Source organism: Equus caballus, chromosome 27, assembly GCF_041296265.1.
Source record: "Equus caballus isolate H_3958 breed thoroughbred chromosome 27, TB-T2T, whole genome shotgun sequence".
In the NCBI taxonomy this organism is placed as follows: Eukaryota; Metazoa; Chordata; class Mammalia; order Perissodactyla; family Equidae; genus Equus; species Equus caballus.
In genome coordinates, this window is record NC_091710.1 from 42,967,524 (window position 1) to 42,985,547 (window position 18,024).

The 18,024-nt window shown below is 38.3% G+C and overlaps 1 protein-coding gene across 2 annotated transcripts in view; it reads left to right on the top strand.

The window, feature by feature from the left end:
• Positions 1–18,024, top strand: part of CENPU (centromere protein U) — a 47,413-nt gene that overhangs the window by 25,443 nt on the left and 3,946 nt on the right. For both annotated transcript variants that reach the window (XM_070253218.1, XM_023630962.2), the window contains exons 7-11: positions 4,958–5,024; positions 6,189–6,297; positions 15,748–15,826; positions 16,039–16,086; positions 17,215–17,276. In XM_070253218.1, coding sequence (XP_070109319.1) covers positions 4,958–5,024; positions 6,189–6,297; positions 15,748–15,826; positions 16,039–16,086; positions 17,215–17,276 — 365 coding nt within the window. The remainder of the gene's footprint in view (positions 1–4,957; positions 5,025–6,188; positions 6,298–15,747; positions 15,827–16,038; positions 16,087–17,214; positions 17,277–18,024) is intronic.

Consider the following 18,024-nt stretch of genomic DNA (forward strand, 5'->3'; position numbering starts at 1 on the left):
TTAAAATCTATATTGTCTGATATTCATCTAGCCCCAGCAGCTTATTTTGCAAGGTAAATCTTTTTTCATCCATTTACTTTCAACCCTGTCTTTATTTTTTTTCCAGCTTTATTGAGATATAACTGATATATAACATTATGTAAATTTAAGGTGTACAATGTGTTGATTTGATACACTTATATATTGCAAAATGATTACCAGTAGCATTAGTTAACAGCTCCATCACTTCATATAATTACCATCTTTTCTGAGGTGAGAACATTTAGGATTTACTCTTTTAGCAACTTTCAAGTAAATATAGTACTGTTAACTATAATCACCATGCTGTGCATTAGACTATTAGAACTTATTCATCTTATGACTGGAAGTTTGTACCCTTTGACCAACATCTCCCTGTTTCCCCCACCCGCCAGTCACTGGAAACCACCATTTACTCTTTGTTTCTATGACTTCAGCTTTTTAAGATTCCACATAGAAGTGATATCATTCAATATCTGTCTGTCTCTGACTTACTTCACTGAGCATAATGCTCTCACGGCCCATCCGTGTTGTCACAAATGGTACAATTTCCTTCTTTCTCATGACTGAATAATATTCCATTGTATATATATATATATATATATATATATATACACACCACATTTTCTTTCTCCATTTATCCATAGACGTACACTTAGGTTGTTTCCATATCTCGGCTATTGTGAATAATGCTACAGTGAACATAGGATTACAGATATCTCTTTGAGATCCTGTTTTCATTCTCTTTGGATATATACCCAGAAGTGGGATTGCTAGATCATATATGGTAGTTGAGTTTTTAATCTTTTGAGTAATCTCAAAAAAAACAAAGTGAGATATTGAAATTCCCTACTATTACTGTATTGTTGTCTATTTCTCCCTTCAAACATGTTAGTATTTGCTTAATATATTTAGTACTTTTGCTTTATATATATATATACTTATGATTGTTTTATCTTCTTGATGAATTGACCCCTTTATCATTATATAATAAGCTTCTTTGTCTCTTGTTACAGTTTTTGGCTTAAAGTCTATTTTGTCTGATAGAATTATAGCTACCCCTCCTCTCTTTCAGTTTCCACTTGCATGGAATATGTTTTTCCATCCGTCACTTTGAGCCTATGTGTGTCCTTAAGGCTGAAGTGAGTCTCTTACAGCATATGGTTGGGTCTTGTTTTTTATCCATCCAGCCACTCTATGCCTTTTGATTGAAGAATTCACTCCGTTTAGAGTAATTATTGATAAATAAAGGCTAATGCCATCTTATTGTTTTCTGGCTGTCTTGTACTTCCCTTATTCCTCTCTTCGTTGATGATTTTCTGTAGTGATAAGCTTTGATTCTCTCTCTTTTGGGAATTTACTGTAGGTTTTTACTTTGTTGTTACCATGAAGGTTATATAAGACATATACGTATCTGTAGTTAGATGTAACTGTATATAAATATACATGTTTATAGTTGTGTATAAATACATAGTTATATATAAAGTAGTTTTATAATATATATGTCTATTTTATGCTGATAACAACTTAACTTTGATCACATATAAAAACCCTACCCTTTTGCTCCCCTTTTTTTTGGATGTCACAGTTTACCTCTTTTCCTACTGTGTATTCATTAACAAATTATTGTCGCTATAATTATTTTTAATACTCCTGTCCTTTCACCCTTATACTAGAGTTAAGTTGTTAACACACCACCCTATTACAGTATTAGTGTATTCTGAATTTGACTGTATACTCACCTTTACCAGAGGAAGATTGGCACAGATGTTAGCTCGGGACTGTGCTCACCTTTCATATTACTTACTAGCGTCCTTTCACTTCAACTTAAAGATCTCCTTTCAGCGTTTGTTGTCAGGCAGGCCTTGTGGTGATGAACTCCCTCAGCTTTTGTTTACTAGTGAAAGTCTTTGTCTCTCCTTCATTTCTGAAGGATGTCTTTGCCAGATAGAGTGTTTTTGGTTGCCAGTTTTTTTCTTTGAGCCCTTTGAATATATCCTTCCCCTCTCTCCTGACCTGGTAGGTTTCTGCTGAGAAATCTGCTGATAACCTTATGGCAGTTCCCTTGTAAGTTTCAAGCTTCTTTTCTCTTGCTGCTTTTAGGATTCTCTCTGTGTCTTTGATTTTTGACAGTTTTGTGTCTTGGAGAGGATCTCTTTAGGTTAAATTTGTTTGGTGAGCTGTGAGCGTCAGAACTTGGATATCTAAATCTCTCACCAGATTTGGGAAGTTCTCAGCCATTATTTTTTTTAAAAACTTTCTGCTTCTTTCTCCCTCTCTTCCTGGAACTCCCATATTTCGCAAATTGTTTCTTTTGTTGGCATCCTATTGATTACGTAGGCTTTCTTCACTCTTTTTTTCATTTTTTTCTTTGTGTTCTTCTATTTGGATAACATCAAAGTTCCTGTCTTCTGACTCACAGATTCTTTCTTCTGCTTGATTCGTTCTGATGTTGATGCTCTCTGTTGCATTTTTAATTGAATTCATTGTATTCTTCAGCTCCAGATTTCTCTTTGGCTCTTTTTAGTGATTTCTGTCTCTTTTTTAAACTTCTTGTCTTGTTTGTGTATTGTTTTCCTGCTTTTCTTGCATTGTCTTTCTGTGTTCTCTTGTATCTTGTAGCGTTTCCTTAAAACAGCTATTTTTAATTCTTTATTGGTGAAATTGCAGATCTCCATGTCTTTGAGATTGATTACTGGAAGATTATTGTGATCATTTGGTGTCATGGTTGCTTGATTTTTCACATTCATTGAAGTTTTGCATTGCTGTCTTGCATTTGAAGTAGCAGTCACCTCCTCACATCTTTACTAGTGCCTGTGGGAGAGAAATACTTTCCATCAGCCCTGGGGATTCTGAGACTTTCTCAGACCTTCTGTGCATATGCCTTCTCCATGCCTCTTGCTCCCTCTTGTGGCAGAATTCTTAAGCTTGTATGCCTTCTCTTGATCTTGTAACACAACAGGCCGAGTGTGACAGCCTCCCTTTTGTTTTCCCAAAGGTGGCACTAAAGCTTAAGTTTTTGGTCTCTCCCTGGCCCACAGATTTGGGCCAGCTTTTTGTATGTGGTCACTAGCCATCTGCCAAGGCTCGCTCTTGCCACTGCCTTCAGGAGTGTGCATAGGGAGCCGACCACAAAGTTGGGGTCTGTATTGGTGAGGCATGGAGTGCTGGGGGTGCCCATGGGCCAATTGGGATCCACAGGTGAGGTGTCCCTAGCAGCTCCTGGGTGGCGTTCTTGATGAAATCCGCAGTGCAGTTAGGATCTGCTCCCTTTACTGCCCTCTGACAGTCCTATGTGCCACCAGGTTTGCAGTTTTATTCTTTAAATATGTCATTATGTCAGCTCTTTAAATATGTCATTCTGTTGTCTTCAATCTCTGTTGTTTCTGATGAGAAGTCTGTGAGATTTGTCATTGTTCCCAAGTGTATTTACTGTGTCCGTTTTCTCTGGCTGCTGTCAAGATTTTCTCTTTATCTTTGGTTTTTGGCATTTTAACTGTGATATGCTTTTATCTTGCTTTGGAGTTTACTGAGCTTCTTGGATTTGTAAGTTGGGAAAATTTCAGTCATTATTTCTTCGAGTATAAGTTTTCTACCCCATTCTCGCTCGTTTCTTCTTTTGGAACTCTTCTTATACATATTTCAGAGCGTTTGGTATTGTCATAGAGGTTCCTGAGACACACTGATCATTTTTTTTTCAAACTCCTTTTCTCTCTGATCTGCCAATTGGATACATTTTTATTGACTTGTCTACAATTTCACTGACCATTCTTTTGCCTTTTACGATCTGTAGTTAAGCCCATGTGTGGTGGGCTGAATGGCGCCCCCCAAAGATATGTCCGAGTCCTAATTCCAGGAGATTATCCTGGATTATGTGGGTCGCCTGTGAGTGTCATCGCAGTATCCTTATAGGAGAGGAAGGGAGATTAGACAGACACATGCAAGGAGGAGGCGACATGAAAACAGAGGCAGAGATTGAAGTGCTGTGACCACAAGCCAAAGAATGCCACAGCCACCAAAGCTGGAAGAAACAAGGAATAGATTTCCCTCCCTAGGCTTTGGGAACAGTATTGCCGTCTTTGAGATTACATGCTCTAGAGTATGATTTTTACCCCTAAATTTTGGTCTTTCTACTAGCTCAGCTAGATAGACAGGTGTTAACTAGTCATTAATGAGGTGTCTGCATTTTATACATCCAATTTCTCTTGGCATTGCCTGTCCTCTGTTACCTGTTATGTTCTTAATCCCGTGAGAGCTGCTTTGAAGTAAACTAGATGTGGTGTCACTCTGCACATGTGGAGTATCAGTCAAGGACTTTTGGATAACCCCCACTTGGACTTCTGATGCTCTCCTCTGAGCAGCTTTTTCTAAGTGCTTCAGCTGCTGTGCTCTGACTTCTGCCTGCGCAGTGGAGCGGGGTTATGATGCTCTGCTTGGACTTAGCTTGCTGTGCTGCTGTCTGGAAGTGGTCCCAGGTCTGGAGGGGCAGAGCGTAGGGTTCACCTTCTGAGTTCCCTGGTCTTGTTTTGCCTCTTGCCCAATGCCTAAGCAAAGTCGTCACCCCCTCCTCCCATCATGTGCTTGTTTATGGCAGTGGGGCTAGTTCAGAAGCTGTTACTTCATCATAGCTTGGAACAGAAATTGAGCTGATTCCACACATTATTATCTTAAGTAATGTAAAAGTTCAATTTCCTCCAAAGCAAGCACTTTTAAAAGCCAACTGAAAGTTTTATTTACTTTTTATTTTGAGACAGTTTAGTTTTTTTCAGTGTTCCCTTATGTTAATTTAGATAATTTATATAGCATATTAACTTAGAAGTAATGAGAATTATAGCTAAAATATTAACTGACAGTGTTTCATAATATTGCCTTCTTAATCATTGTTTTAAGAGAAAGAAAACTTTTCTTAAACAAAATACTTTGCTGTATTTTTTTGTAGAAAACTCAGAGAAAGGAGGTGTTTCATGGCAAAAGGAAGAAATCAAGAAGTGAAGCCGGAGACTCAGGTACAGAATAGCGTTTTATATTTAACACTCATTCAAGAGTTTCATTAAAAAAACATATTTCTTTTTTTAATTTGTTAAAGTAGTAAATTGTAAGTATGTAAAATTGCCACTTTAAAAAGTTCAAAATATGTGACTTTGGAGTAACTGATTTTTTCCAGCTTCTATCATGAAAATTTTCAACATACAACAAAGGTGAAAGAATTTTACAATCGATATTCATATACCCACCACCTAGATTTTACTATTAAATTTTATTATACTTTATCACCCATCTATTAATCCATTTTAATTTTTCATCACATCGTATATATACTGTTTTCACGTATCATGCAATATGTTCTCTTTTGTATAAGGCTTCTCTTAGTTGGTGTAACTTTTTTTGAGATTCATCCATGTTATTTTGTTCATTTTTATTGACATGAATAAAACATTTATTGAAAATGTTTGGTAAGATAAAGCATTTTCTCTCTTTCCATCAGTTCTTTTAAAGATAAGTTATTTATTTTTCTTGTTATAAAAATGTGTATTTTAGAGAATTTAGTGGGCATGGAAAGAAAGGTAGAATACCGTACAATTCTATCACCCAAAAATAACCACCATGTTTTTTGGTCTGTACTGGTCAATCCTTTGAGTGAGTTTTTCTCACCCTAAGTGGGATCATATCCTTGTCGTTAAGTATTCTACAATACCATTTTAACGAATGTGTAATGTTTCATTCACAAACGTACCAGAGTTTAGATAATCTCTTACTATATATTGTTACAACTGTCTAGATCAGTACACTGAGTGACCTTTGTGTGTTCTAGAAATGACCTATTTGGTAGATTAAAATTAAGAAAATACAGTTAGCAAGAAGAGCACTGTCACCAGTAGTGCTGGATGACAGCAGACAGTTAAGGGCACAGCAAGGCCGTTAAGAGGCAGCAGCGCTTTAGGCTGTGTCAGCCGAAACGGGAGAGCCAAGGAGACGGAGAGCGACGAGTGGACGGGTCTGTGAGATGTGCAGAGACAGGCAGGAGTGAGGACGTCTCCTGTGTGCTGCTTCTTCTGTGGCTCCTTTAGCAGTTTGGAGGGACGATTTTTGTTGTAGACTTTGAGAACCCCAGACCCAGACCCAAGTTATTGATAAGCAGTATATTAAATTGACTTATCTTAATGTTCTAGATATTTCCGAATGTGGACACATTTGGTGTCTAAAAGGAAAGAAAACCAGTGACATCATGGAGTTAGATGTTGTTTTGTCTGCATTTGAGAAAACCCTCCTAGAGTATAAGTAAGTCTTTGATGCCGTGATATATGTACCTAAGAAATTTCTCTTGAAAATACCACTTTTGCTCATCCACAGCTTTTGATATGTAGTATTTTCATCATCATTTAGTTTTACATATTTTTATGTTTCCGTTATAATTTTTTCTTTAATCTTGTGAATTATTTAGTAGTATTTTTTGTATGTCCAAATATGTGACTTTTTAATTTTTATATATGTATATTTTTCTTTTTTTTAAAGATTGGCATCTGAGTTAACAACTGTTGCCAGTCTTCTTTTTTTCTTTTTATTCTTCTCCCCAAAGCCCCCCAGTACATAGTTGTAGATTCTACTTGTGATTGCCTCTGGTTGTGCCATGTGAGACACTGCCTCAGCGTGGCCTGATGAGCAGTGCCATGTCTGTGCCCAGAATCCGAACCGATGAAACCCTGGGCCGCCAAAGCAGAGTGCACGAACTTAACTACTTGGCCATGGAGCCAGCCCCATAATTTATATTTTCGTATTAACCTTCTAACTTAAATATGTTGTGGTCACATTTCATGGACTGGTGTTACCTTTTTGGGTTTTTTTTTTCAAACTTTGAGACTTTCTTTATAGCCTAGCTCATAATCCATGGGGAATCTCTAATTAGTGTGTCTATATAGAATCTCTAATTATTGGATCTATGTAGAATCAGTATTATTCAGTTTTTCCTGGTACCCCTGTCAATTTATGCTTATATGTATTTAGAGACTATTTTCTTAGGACATCATGTTTAAAACTGCTCTGTCTTGTAGATTGAACATTTTATCCTTATGTAGTGACCGTCTCCATTGCTAAAAATTCTTTTGTCTTAAAATCTATTTTATTTGATACTAAGATAGTGTTGCTAGATTTCCTTTGCTAGCATTTGCCAGATTTTACATTCTTTTTACTTTCTTTTACTTCCAATCTTTGACTTTAAACTTTAATATTTCTTATAAAATCTTTTTCAATCCAATGTGTCCATCTTGGAATTTCAACTATTGACTTTAGTCCATTTACATTTATCGTAATTATCAATATATTTGGAATAATGTATTGATGTATTGTTTTTACTCTTTTAAATTTTTTTGTTCTATTTTTTCTTTTTTTTGAGAAAGAGTAGCCCTGAGCTAACATCTGCTGCCAGTCCTCCTCTTTTTGCTGGGGAAGACTGGCCCTGAACTAACATCTGTACCCGTCTTCCTCTATTTTATGCAGGATGCCTGCCACAGCATGGCTTGCCAAGTGGTGTGTAGGTCCGCACCTGGGATCTGAACTGGCGAACCCTGGGCCACCAAAGTGGAACGTGAACTTAACCACTGTGCCACTGGGCCGGCCCCTTTTTGTTGTATTTTTTGATGTTTTTAATCCTTTCCAACTTTTTTTGAAAAATAAAACTTATAATGCCCCTAATAAGATTAGAACTTTGGCAAGCTGTCTTACCTCTTGGTCTCCTCTCCATCCCCCACCCCAAACCCCATCACGTTTACAATCCCTAGGCACTTTTAATTCTGGCTCTCAGACAGCGACAGATGTTACTAAGATATTTTGTTGATCACCTTTGCTTGATATATTTCTTGCAACATCCTCTGCACATGTCTCTTCTCTTATTTAAATGCTTCATCCAACACTTTTCAGTGTGGCTCTTTATGTAGTAACACTTCTAAATCCTTCTGATGATTTTGATCACGCCTTTGAATTTGAATGAATTTGGCTGGATCTAATATTCTGGGCTCTAAATCGTTTCCTTAAATACTTTGGAATGACTACTCCTTTGTCATCCTTTGCATCTAGTGTTGATTTGGAAAATTTGATTTGATGTCTAAGTCTTGTTTCTTTGTATGTGATCTGCTCTTTCTCTCCCTGTATAAGCTTTTATAATATTTGTCTTTGATATTCTTAAATTTCACTGTATTGGATCTGACTTTTTTAATCTAAGGCTTTTTTTAATTCCAAAAATTTAAAAATATTTTTATCCTCTCTATTTCTATAGCATTGTCTTTTGCTTCATTCTTCAAGGAGATTTCCTCGATCTAGAAACTAGAAATCTGCTAATTTATTTCTCAGATATATCTATTCTGCCACTTATTCCATCTGTTGACTTCTTAGCTGTTTTTCTTTTTATATCTAATAGTTGGTTCCTTTTTATGTCTTATATTAGTGTTTTATGTTGCTAGTATCTCCTTTAGAATATTTATTAGGCTAATTTCAAATGACGGGATCATCTATTGTGAAATCCCTGCTTCTGATAGCATTTCTGGTCTAATAAATTGCTTTCCCTTTGAAATGGTTGTGTTCCTCCAGTGTCTTGCTACTCCAGCCTATGAATTTATTTTCCCTTGGGGCTGTCAGCTTCCCTGTCAGACTGTTTATAAGGGAAGGCCACACCTCCATCCCTGTCAGTTCCTGTGGGTGCAAGCGATGGAGGTGGATGAGTCCTGGGGTGGGACGACTCAGTCACTCATCCCACAAAATAACCTGTCAGGTCAGGGCTTCACCCTTTGCCCCGCAGAGAGAAGTAGCATTAGGAGGAGATATACTCCTTAGGTTTCATTCTCCAGCACTGGGGGATTTGGCAGGAGAAGGCTGAGGAAACAACTGCCCCAAGTTGGTCAGTCTCTAGCTGTTTTCTCCAGGCCTCACACACACACAGCCCAGGTTTTACTCTAGATCACATGGGGATAGAGGTCTGAGTCGCTGCAGTGTCAGGGAGGCACGACTCGTGAGAATCAGTGCTGGGGAGGAAGCAGGAACCCACCTCAACAGCTCTTTTCCTGCCCTGGGTCACAGCCACGCCTCCACGCCAATTCACCCAATTCACCCGTTCTAATCACCTCTTCCCCTCACCCCTCAGGGGTTTTCACAGCTTCCTCCATTTGGGGAGTGTCCCTCTGTAGTTCTTCTGAGGTTGATTTTGGGAAAAGGAGCCAGCCTGTTATGCTAACTCCTCATTATAGGAAGTGTCTGTTGTGTTCTTTTGTAGTGTATGTTCCAGAGCCAGTTTGCTGTTAAAACGGGTACAGAAGTTCTCTTAACATACCCAAGACCATCTTGGTTGTGTTGTCCTTTTCCCATGATATATCTCTTTAAGGGAAGAAAAGATTTATTATAGACGCTGATGTTTCAGGGAAAATGGCATTGTTATCTTGCCTTTTAACATAGTAGGTTCTTGATGTATGAAACAATTTAGAAGAGGCATAGTATTTTCATTAGACTTTTAAAATTATAAAACACTTTTGTATTTTTTCATACCAAGTAATTCTGGTGAATCACTGATCTCATTTTATCTTCTTGACATGAAGTGTCCTCAACCGCATGGAAAGCTTCACTCTTTCAAAATCAAGTTAAGTATTTGAGGGTCTGCTTTCCCCATGGGGAAGATTCACTCTGAGCTAACGTCCAGTACCAGTCTTCCTTTTTTTTGGCTTGAGGAAGATTAGGCGTGAGCTAACATCTGTGCCAGTCTGCCTCTAGTTTTTTTATGTGGGATGCCTCCACAGCATGGCTGATGAGTGGAGTAGGCCAAACCTGGGATCTGAACCTGCGAATTTCGGCTGCCAAGGCTGCCAAACGGGTGGCTGGAACTTTAACCACTACGCCTCAGGGCTGGCCCCAGGGTCTGCTATTTTTAGTATCCTGTACCTGGCACTTGAACAGTTTTTTGTTAACAGACTTACTGATTGTAAGCAGTTTATCAATGTGTTTAAGTAGGGAAATACACCATGAAATACAAACATCACAAACTTAGAATATACAGTAGCTGACTCAGTTATCGGTAGGGAGGCAACCAGATTTTTAAAGCACTAGAATTTGAAGGAGCTGTATCTGGATATCATATGTAGACCACTACCACTGTGGTTGGTAGAATCCACTAATTTATCATCATTATAAGCCCTATGCAGAAAGGCATGACCATTTTTTCTAACTTTTTCAGTGTTTTTAACATCCTAAAATCATGATTTCACATTTATATTACAAATAATTTTTTAAAGATGGGGCTGATGTATTTTTAAATTTTTAATTGTGATAAAATACAAATAACACAAAATTGACCATCTTAACCACTTTTCAGTGCACAGGTCAGTAGTGTTAAGTATGTTCTATTGTTGTGCAACAGATAGCCAGAACTTTTTCGTCTTGCAAAACTGAAACTTTTTGGTATACCCATTACAACAATTTCCCTCCCTTCCCCCCCCACCCCCCCTCCCACCCCCCGCCACCTGGCAACCACCAGTCTACTTTCTGTTTCTAAGAGCTTACTTCAGATACCTCATAGAAATGGGATCATGCAGTGTTTTTCTTTTTGTGGCTGGCTTATTTCACTTAGCATAATGTTCTCAAGGTTCATCTAGGGGGTAGCATGTGTCAGAATTTCATTCCTTTTTAAGGTTGAATAATATTCCGTCTGTAAATATACCACATTTTGTTTATCCGGTCACCTGTCAGTGGACACTTGAGTAGCTTCCACTTCTTGGCTATTGTGACTCATGCTCCAAATGAACATGGGTGTATAGAAATACGTTTTTATTCCTGAATTATTTCTTTAATTCAGTGTGTTATAACCAGTTACATCTTTATTCTTTTTTCAGTCGTGTTTTCTTTTTAGATAATTGTAGAGTAACAGGCCGTTGGGAGAAATAATAGAGATTCCGTGTACCTTTTAATGTAATTTCCCCCAGTGATAACATCTCATAAAACTATAGTACAGTGTGACATCCAGGATATTGCTGTTGATACAATCGTCTGATCTTAGCCAGATTTCCTCAGTTGGATTCTCGTTTGTGTGTGATTAGTTCTATGTAATTTTATAATGGTTCATGCGCCCACCACCAGTGAAGATACAAATTAGTTCCCTCACCACAAGGATCTTCGTGTCCTGCTGCTGCCTGTGTCCTCATGTTGCCCTTTTATAACTACACCCGTTTCCCTCTCACCATCTCCCATCCCGTCCCTAAGCCCTGGGAACCGCTAACCTGTTCTCCAGTTATATAATTTTGTCATTTCAAAGTGTTATATGAATGAAGCCATCCATTATGTAACCTGTTGGGCTTGGCTTTTTCCTCTCAGCATAGTTCTTTGGAGATGCATCAATGTTGTTGTGTGTGTCAGTAGTCCGTTCCTTTTCGTGCTAGGTAGTAGTCCGTGGTATGGATGTACCAGGGTTTAACCATTCACCTGCTGAAGGACATTTGGGTTCTTTCTAGTTGTTGGCAGTTGCAAATACACAACTATGAACATCCATATACAGTTTTTGTGTAAATATAAGTTTACATTTCTCTGGGATAAATGACTGAGAGTGCATTTACTAGGTTATGGTAATTGCGTGTTTGGTTTTGTAAGAAACTGTCAAACTGTTTTCCACAGTATATGAGTGATCCAGATTCTCTGCATCCTTGCCAGCATTTGGTGTTGTCACTATTTTTTTTTTGGTTATTCTGATAGGTGCGTAGTATAGAAATACTTTCTTTTTAATTGAAGTTAAAAAAAAAAAAAGATAAAATTTGCCATCCGAACTGTTTTTAAGCACACATTAACAGAAGTGTTAAGTGTATGGACCTTGTCACAAGCTTTTTCCAGAACTTCTTCATCTTGCAAAACTGAAACTCTACAGTGTACCCATTAAGCAACAATTTCTCATTTCTCCCTCCGCCCCAGCCCCTAGCAACTACCCTCCTACTCTCTGTTTCTGTTTGACTACTTTCTGTTTCTGTTAGCCATTTTTAAGTGTACCGTATCAGTAGTGTTAACTGTATGCACCTTCTTAGGAAGTTTTTCCAGAACATTCTCATCTTGCAAAACAAGCTCTATGGTTTACCCATTAAGCAACAGTTCCCCACGAGCATCCACCCCCAGACGCTAGCAACCGCCATTCTACTTTCTGTTTCTGTTTGCCTACTTCAGGTGCTTCATGTAAGTTCAATCATGCAATATTTTTCTTTTTGTGACAAGCTTATTTGACTTAGCATAGTGTTCTCAAAGTTCATCCATGTTATAGCATATGACAAGATTTCCTCCTTTTTTAAGGCTGAATAATATTCCATTGTATGTATATACCACATTTTCTTTATCCATTTATCCACCCACCCCTTGGCTTTTGTGAATAATGAACATGGGTGTGCAGATATTTTTTCAAGATCCTGTTTTCAGTTCTTTTGGATATATACTGAGAAGTTGGGTTGCTGGACCAAAAGGTAGTTCTATTTGTAAGTTTTTGAGGAACCTCTGCACTGTTTTCCATCACAGCAGCCCCATTTTACAGTCCCACAAACAGTGCGCAAGGGTTCCAGTTTCTCCACATTCTCACCAACGCTTGTCGTTTTCTGTTTTGTTGATAGTGGCTATCCTAATATGTATGAAATGATATCTCATTGTGGTTTTGATTTGCATTTTCCTGATGTTCAGTGATGTTGAGCACTTTTTCATATGCTTGTTGGCTGTTTATACGTCTTTGGAGAAGTGGGTTTTCAAGTCATTTGCCCATTTTTTAATTGAGTTATGTTGTTGAGTTGTAGGAGTTCTTTATGTATTCTGGATATTACCCCTTATCCCAGACGTGGTTTGAAAATATTTTCTTCCATTCTATAGGTCACCTTTTCACTCTGTTGATTGTTTCCTTTGCTGCACAGAAGGTTTTTGTTTTTTTGTTTTTGTTTTTTTTCACTGTGGAAGATTAGTCCTGAGCTAACGTCAATGCCAGTCTTCCTCTATTTTGTATGTGGGTTGCCACCACAACATGCCTGACGAGTGGTGTAGGTCCACGCCTGGGATCCGAACCCATGAACCCAGGACACTGAAGCAGAGCACGTGGAAGTTTAACCACTGTGCTGGGGGCTGGCCCCTGCACAGAAGATTTTAAGTTTGAAGTAGTCCCATTTGTCTTTCTTTTGTTGCCTATGCTTTGGGTGTCAAATCCAAGAATTTGTTGCCAATACCAATGTCTTGAAGTTTTTCTCCTATATTTTCTTCTGAGAGTTTTATAGTTTCAAATTGTACATTTAGGTTTTTAATCCATTCTGAGTTAATTTTTGTATATAGTGTAAGGTAAGGGTCCAACTTCACCCTTTTGCATGTGGCTATCCAATTTTCTCAGCACTGTTTGTTGAAGAGAGCTTCCCTTCCCCATTGTGTAGCCTTGACACCCTTGTTGAAGATCATTGACCGTTTATGAGATGGTTTGTTTCCAGGTTCTCTATTCTGTTCCATTGGTCTGTATGTCTGTCTTTATGCCAGTACTATACTATTTTGGTTACTGTAACTGTGTAGTATGTTTTATAATCAGGAAGTGTGAGGCCTTCAACTTTGGTTTGCTTTCTTAAGACTGTTTTGGCTATTTGGAGTCCTTTGATATTCCATATGAAGCTTAGGATGAGTTTTTCTATTTCTGCAAGAAATGCCATTGGGAATTTGTTAGGGATTGCATTGACTCTGTAGATTGCTTCAGAGTCATTTTAATAGTATTAAATCTTCCAGTCCATGAGCATGGGATGTCTTTCCATTTATTTGTATCGTCTTCAAATTCTTTCAACAATGTTTTGTAGTTTTCAGTGTACAAATATTTCGCCTTTTTGATTAAGGTTATTCCTAAGTGTTTTACTCTTTTTGATGCTGTTGTAAATGGGGTTGTTTCCTTAATTTCCTCTTCAGATTGTTCATTGTTAGTATGTAGAAATGCAACTGATTTTTGTGTGTTGGTTTCATATCCTGCAACTTTGCTGAAATTTGTTTATTAGTTCTAATAGGGTTTTTTGATGGAATCTTTAGGGTTTTCTACATATAAGATCATGTCATCTGTGAACAAAGATAATTTTTCTTCTTCCTTTCCAATTTGGATGCCTTTTATTTCTTTTTCTTATCTAATTGCTCTAGCTAGGATTTCCAGTACTGTGTTGAATAGAAGTGGCAAGAGAGGGCATCCCTGTCTTGTTCCTGAGCTGGGAGCAAAAAGCTTTCAATTTTTCACCAGTGAGTATGATGTTAGCTGTGGGCTTTTGGTATATGGCCTTCATTATGTGGAGGTAATTGCCTTCTACTCCCGTCTGTTGAGAGTCTTTGTCATGAAAGGGTGTTGAATTTTGTCAAATACTTTTTCTGTATCGATTGAGATGATCTGGTGGCATTTGTCCTTCATTCTGTTATTGTGATGTATTACATTGTATTTCATATGTTGAACTATCCTTGCATTCCAGAAATACATACCACTTGGTCATGATGTATAATCTTTTAAATATGTTGTTGAATTCTGTTTGCTTGTATTTTGTTGAGGACTTTTGCATCAATAATCATCAAGAATACTAGTCTGTAGTTTTCTTGTAGTAGCTTTGTCTGATTTTGGTATCAGGGTAATGCTGGCCTCATAAAATGAGTTTGGAAGTGTTCCCTCCTCTTCAGTGTTTTGGAAGAGTGTGAGGACTGGTGTTCATTCTTCTTTAAATGTTTGGTAGAATGCTCCAGTGAAGTCATCTTGTCCTGGGCTCTTGGATGGGAGGTTTTTGATTATTGATTCAATCTCCTTACTAGCTATGTGTTTGTTCAGATTTTTTTATTTCTTCATGATTCAGTCTTGGTAGGTTGTATGTTTCTATAAATTTATGTATTTCTTCTAGGTTACCCAACTTGTCAGTATATAATTGTTCATAGTCATCTTTTATCGTGCTTTTTATTTCTGTGGCATCAGTTGTAATGTCTCCTCCTTCACTTCTGATTTTGTCTTCTCTTTTTCTTAGTCTATCTAAGGATTTGTCAATTTTGTTGATCTTTACAAAAAACAACTCTTAGCCTTGTTTATTTTTTATTACTTTCAATTAAAAGGACGTTTTAAATTATAGTATCCTACTGTGCCGAGGCAGAGTAGGGGTCTAACAGCTGCCCTGGCAGAATGCTGCTGCTGCACAGTCACTATGGGTCTGCTGTCCAGCCATGAGGGAGCCAAACTGGGAGACTGGACTCTCTGCTCCCTGATGCGAGGAACCAGTTTCTTTGTTTGGGTCAGCATTATAGTTTATGAAAAACTGGATGGCTGGCTTTGGCTGCTTACTTGTTGGTTAGTGCAAATGTCTCATATAATTATTCCTCCAGTTGTTAGCAGGCAGGGAGGGAGGGGCTGAAGTATTCCGGTCATTGGATCAAACAGCAGGAAAAGACTGGGGTTGGCTGTAAAAATTTCCACGTCTCTTGATATCACCTGTGGATGTGGCCAGTGTCAGGCAGTTAAGCTGACCACATACCTGAGGTTTAGGGGAAAATATTTCCTGTTTTTTTTCTTTTGTTGAGACATTTCCAGTATTTTTTTAAGCCTAGGAACAGGCTGCAAGCTGACCATGCCATCTTAGATATTCAAAATGGCATATGCCAAACTGTGTGTATTTGTTGGTGTGCTAATGAGCAAATGAAACACACCTTTCAAAATCCTTTAGGACACCTAGTTTGATTTCTTTCTTTTTTATTTTGCTATAGACAAAAAATAGGACCTAAAATTTGTAAGGAAACCATCAACAAATTTCATTCTCATATGAAAGAAGAACTCATCAAACTGGTAAGTTCATTGACATAAATTTGGTGGTCTAAATTTTTTTTAATAATCCTGAGGCAGCATCTTAGAAAAGCTTGCATTTGCTGGTAATGTGGTGAAGCTCTCATTAGAATGATCCATATTTCACATGTTTTTAAACTAAATGTGATATATTGTAAACTATAAACGTTTAATTTTGGAAAATGCATATGAATAATTATTTTTGTTTTGTGTAGCTTAAAGAAGTCCAGATGTTGAAGACTCTGAAAAGGAAGAACGCTAAGGTAAATCACTTACGATTAGGAGCTTATAGTTGTTAGAACACTGACAGACATAGAGTTAAGTAAATTGACTCTGGGTTTTATGACCTTCAGAGTTTGTGTAAGATTTCTTATTTTTAGTTAGGCTTTTATTTGGTTGATCTTGTGGTTGAATACTGATAATGTAGTCAAAGGAATGAGGATCCTAGTCAGCCTAAAAATGGCTCTCAAGCCCAAAATGACCACTTATATGGATAAGGATTAAGTAATATATATTTATTGCTTTTGTGGATGTCAAAAAGCAAAACCTTTTAGAAGAAATAACTGTCTCAGGTAAAAGGACAGTCTGGGAACAACACTAGATTAAGGGTCAGGAGACCTCATTTCTTGTCCTGGTTCTGCTATGTCAATGTTGTACCACCTTTTTGAAAACTGCACACGACTCGATGTGCAACCAGGAACAAGCTGGTCAACACTAGGCGCTGCCTCCCCATCTGTCTGTGGTTGGACCAAGTGACCTCTGAGGTTCCAGCCCTAAACTGACATGAATCTAGGAGAAGAGCAGCACCCTCTCTACATTTATAATAGAAATAGACTTGAAACACACACATTTTCCTTCAAAGCCTTTCTTTGTGTGAGTTTTAATCTCTTACTGGTCAATGCTGCGTTGCCTGTAAGTAAGTGATTACAGTCTGAATGTCCAGCAGTGGAATATTAGGTAGTCATTAAAAGTGATGCTGATAATAAAATTTATTATATTGAAATGCTCGTTTTTAAAATGCAAACTGTATGATGACACTCCCCCGCTTCAACATTTTCCTAGTGTACCTAGGTAAAATGGAAACTCCTTACTTTATAGCTCACAGGGTAGTAAAGGTCTGGTCCCCACTTCCTCTTCCAAGTTATCCTGGAGTAGAAACCGCTGCCCTTCTTTTTCCGAGTTCCCCGTTCTTTTCCTACATGGCACACATGATGAGCTGTAATTCCGTATTGTGTGTGTGTCGTATCTGGCTTCCCTAGTAGACCAAAGTTCCGTGATGGTAAGAAGGGGGTCTGTCTTGTTTCTCACTGTATTTCCACCACGTGGCACAGTGTACCTGGCAGTGCTCAAACATGTACAAAATCAATTTAACAAACTATTGCGTTACTTAGGTGATTTCAGATATTGAAAAGAAAAGGCAGCGTTTGATTGAAGTCCAGGATGAGCTGCTCCGGTAAGACATCAGCATCCTCTGAGAACTCAGCCGTAAGGATTTATTTACAACGTCACGTGGGGCTAGTAGAACTTGCTGCTGTGTTGAATTAAGATCCAGGTTTTCTTTGAGCTTGGAAGCTCAGTGAAGGTAGGGTGTGCTGCCAAGTTGGAGAAGCTTTCAGCACAGGAGAATTCAGCACTCACCTATCTGCCATCAGATCCCTCAGCTCTGGCCTGAGAGGCAGCCTAATGAGAGATTTAGTGCATACACTCCAGAACTAGACTACCTGGGTTTGAATCCAGGCTCTGCCACTTACTGGCTGTGCAACCTTGGGCAGGTTACTTGACCTCCCAGGGTCTCAGTTCCCTCATTTGTAAATGAGTGTAATATTACCTACACCTCACAGGGTGTTGTGAGAATTAAATGAATAAATATACAGAAAGTGCTGCATAGGGACTGGCATACAGTAAGTGCTGTGTCAGTGCTAAGTTCTTGTTAACGTTGTTATTGTTGAAATACAGACCTTGGTGGGGCACTCTTATGAGTCCATCCCCCAGTGTTGGACCAGGAGGACTTTGCTGGGGGGTCGCCGTGGTCTGCTCAGGAAGACTGGAGCATGCTGCATCAGCGCTCAACCAACCAGTGTTTTCTGGTGCTCTGCTAGACAGTCAGGATCCTGTGTGAGCTGGAGGGTTGGCAGTGAAGCAGTGGGAGGATAGGCTATAGCAGATATGCTCTCTGCTCTTAAGGAGCTTTAAAGTAGCTT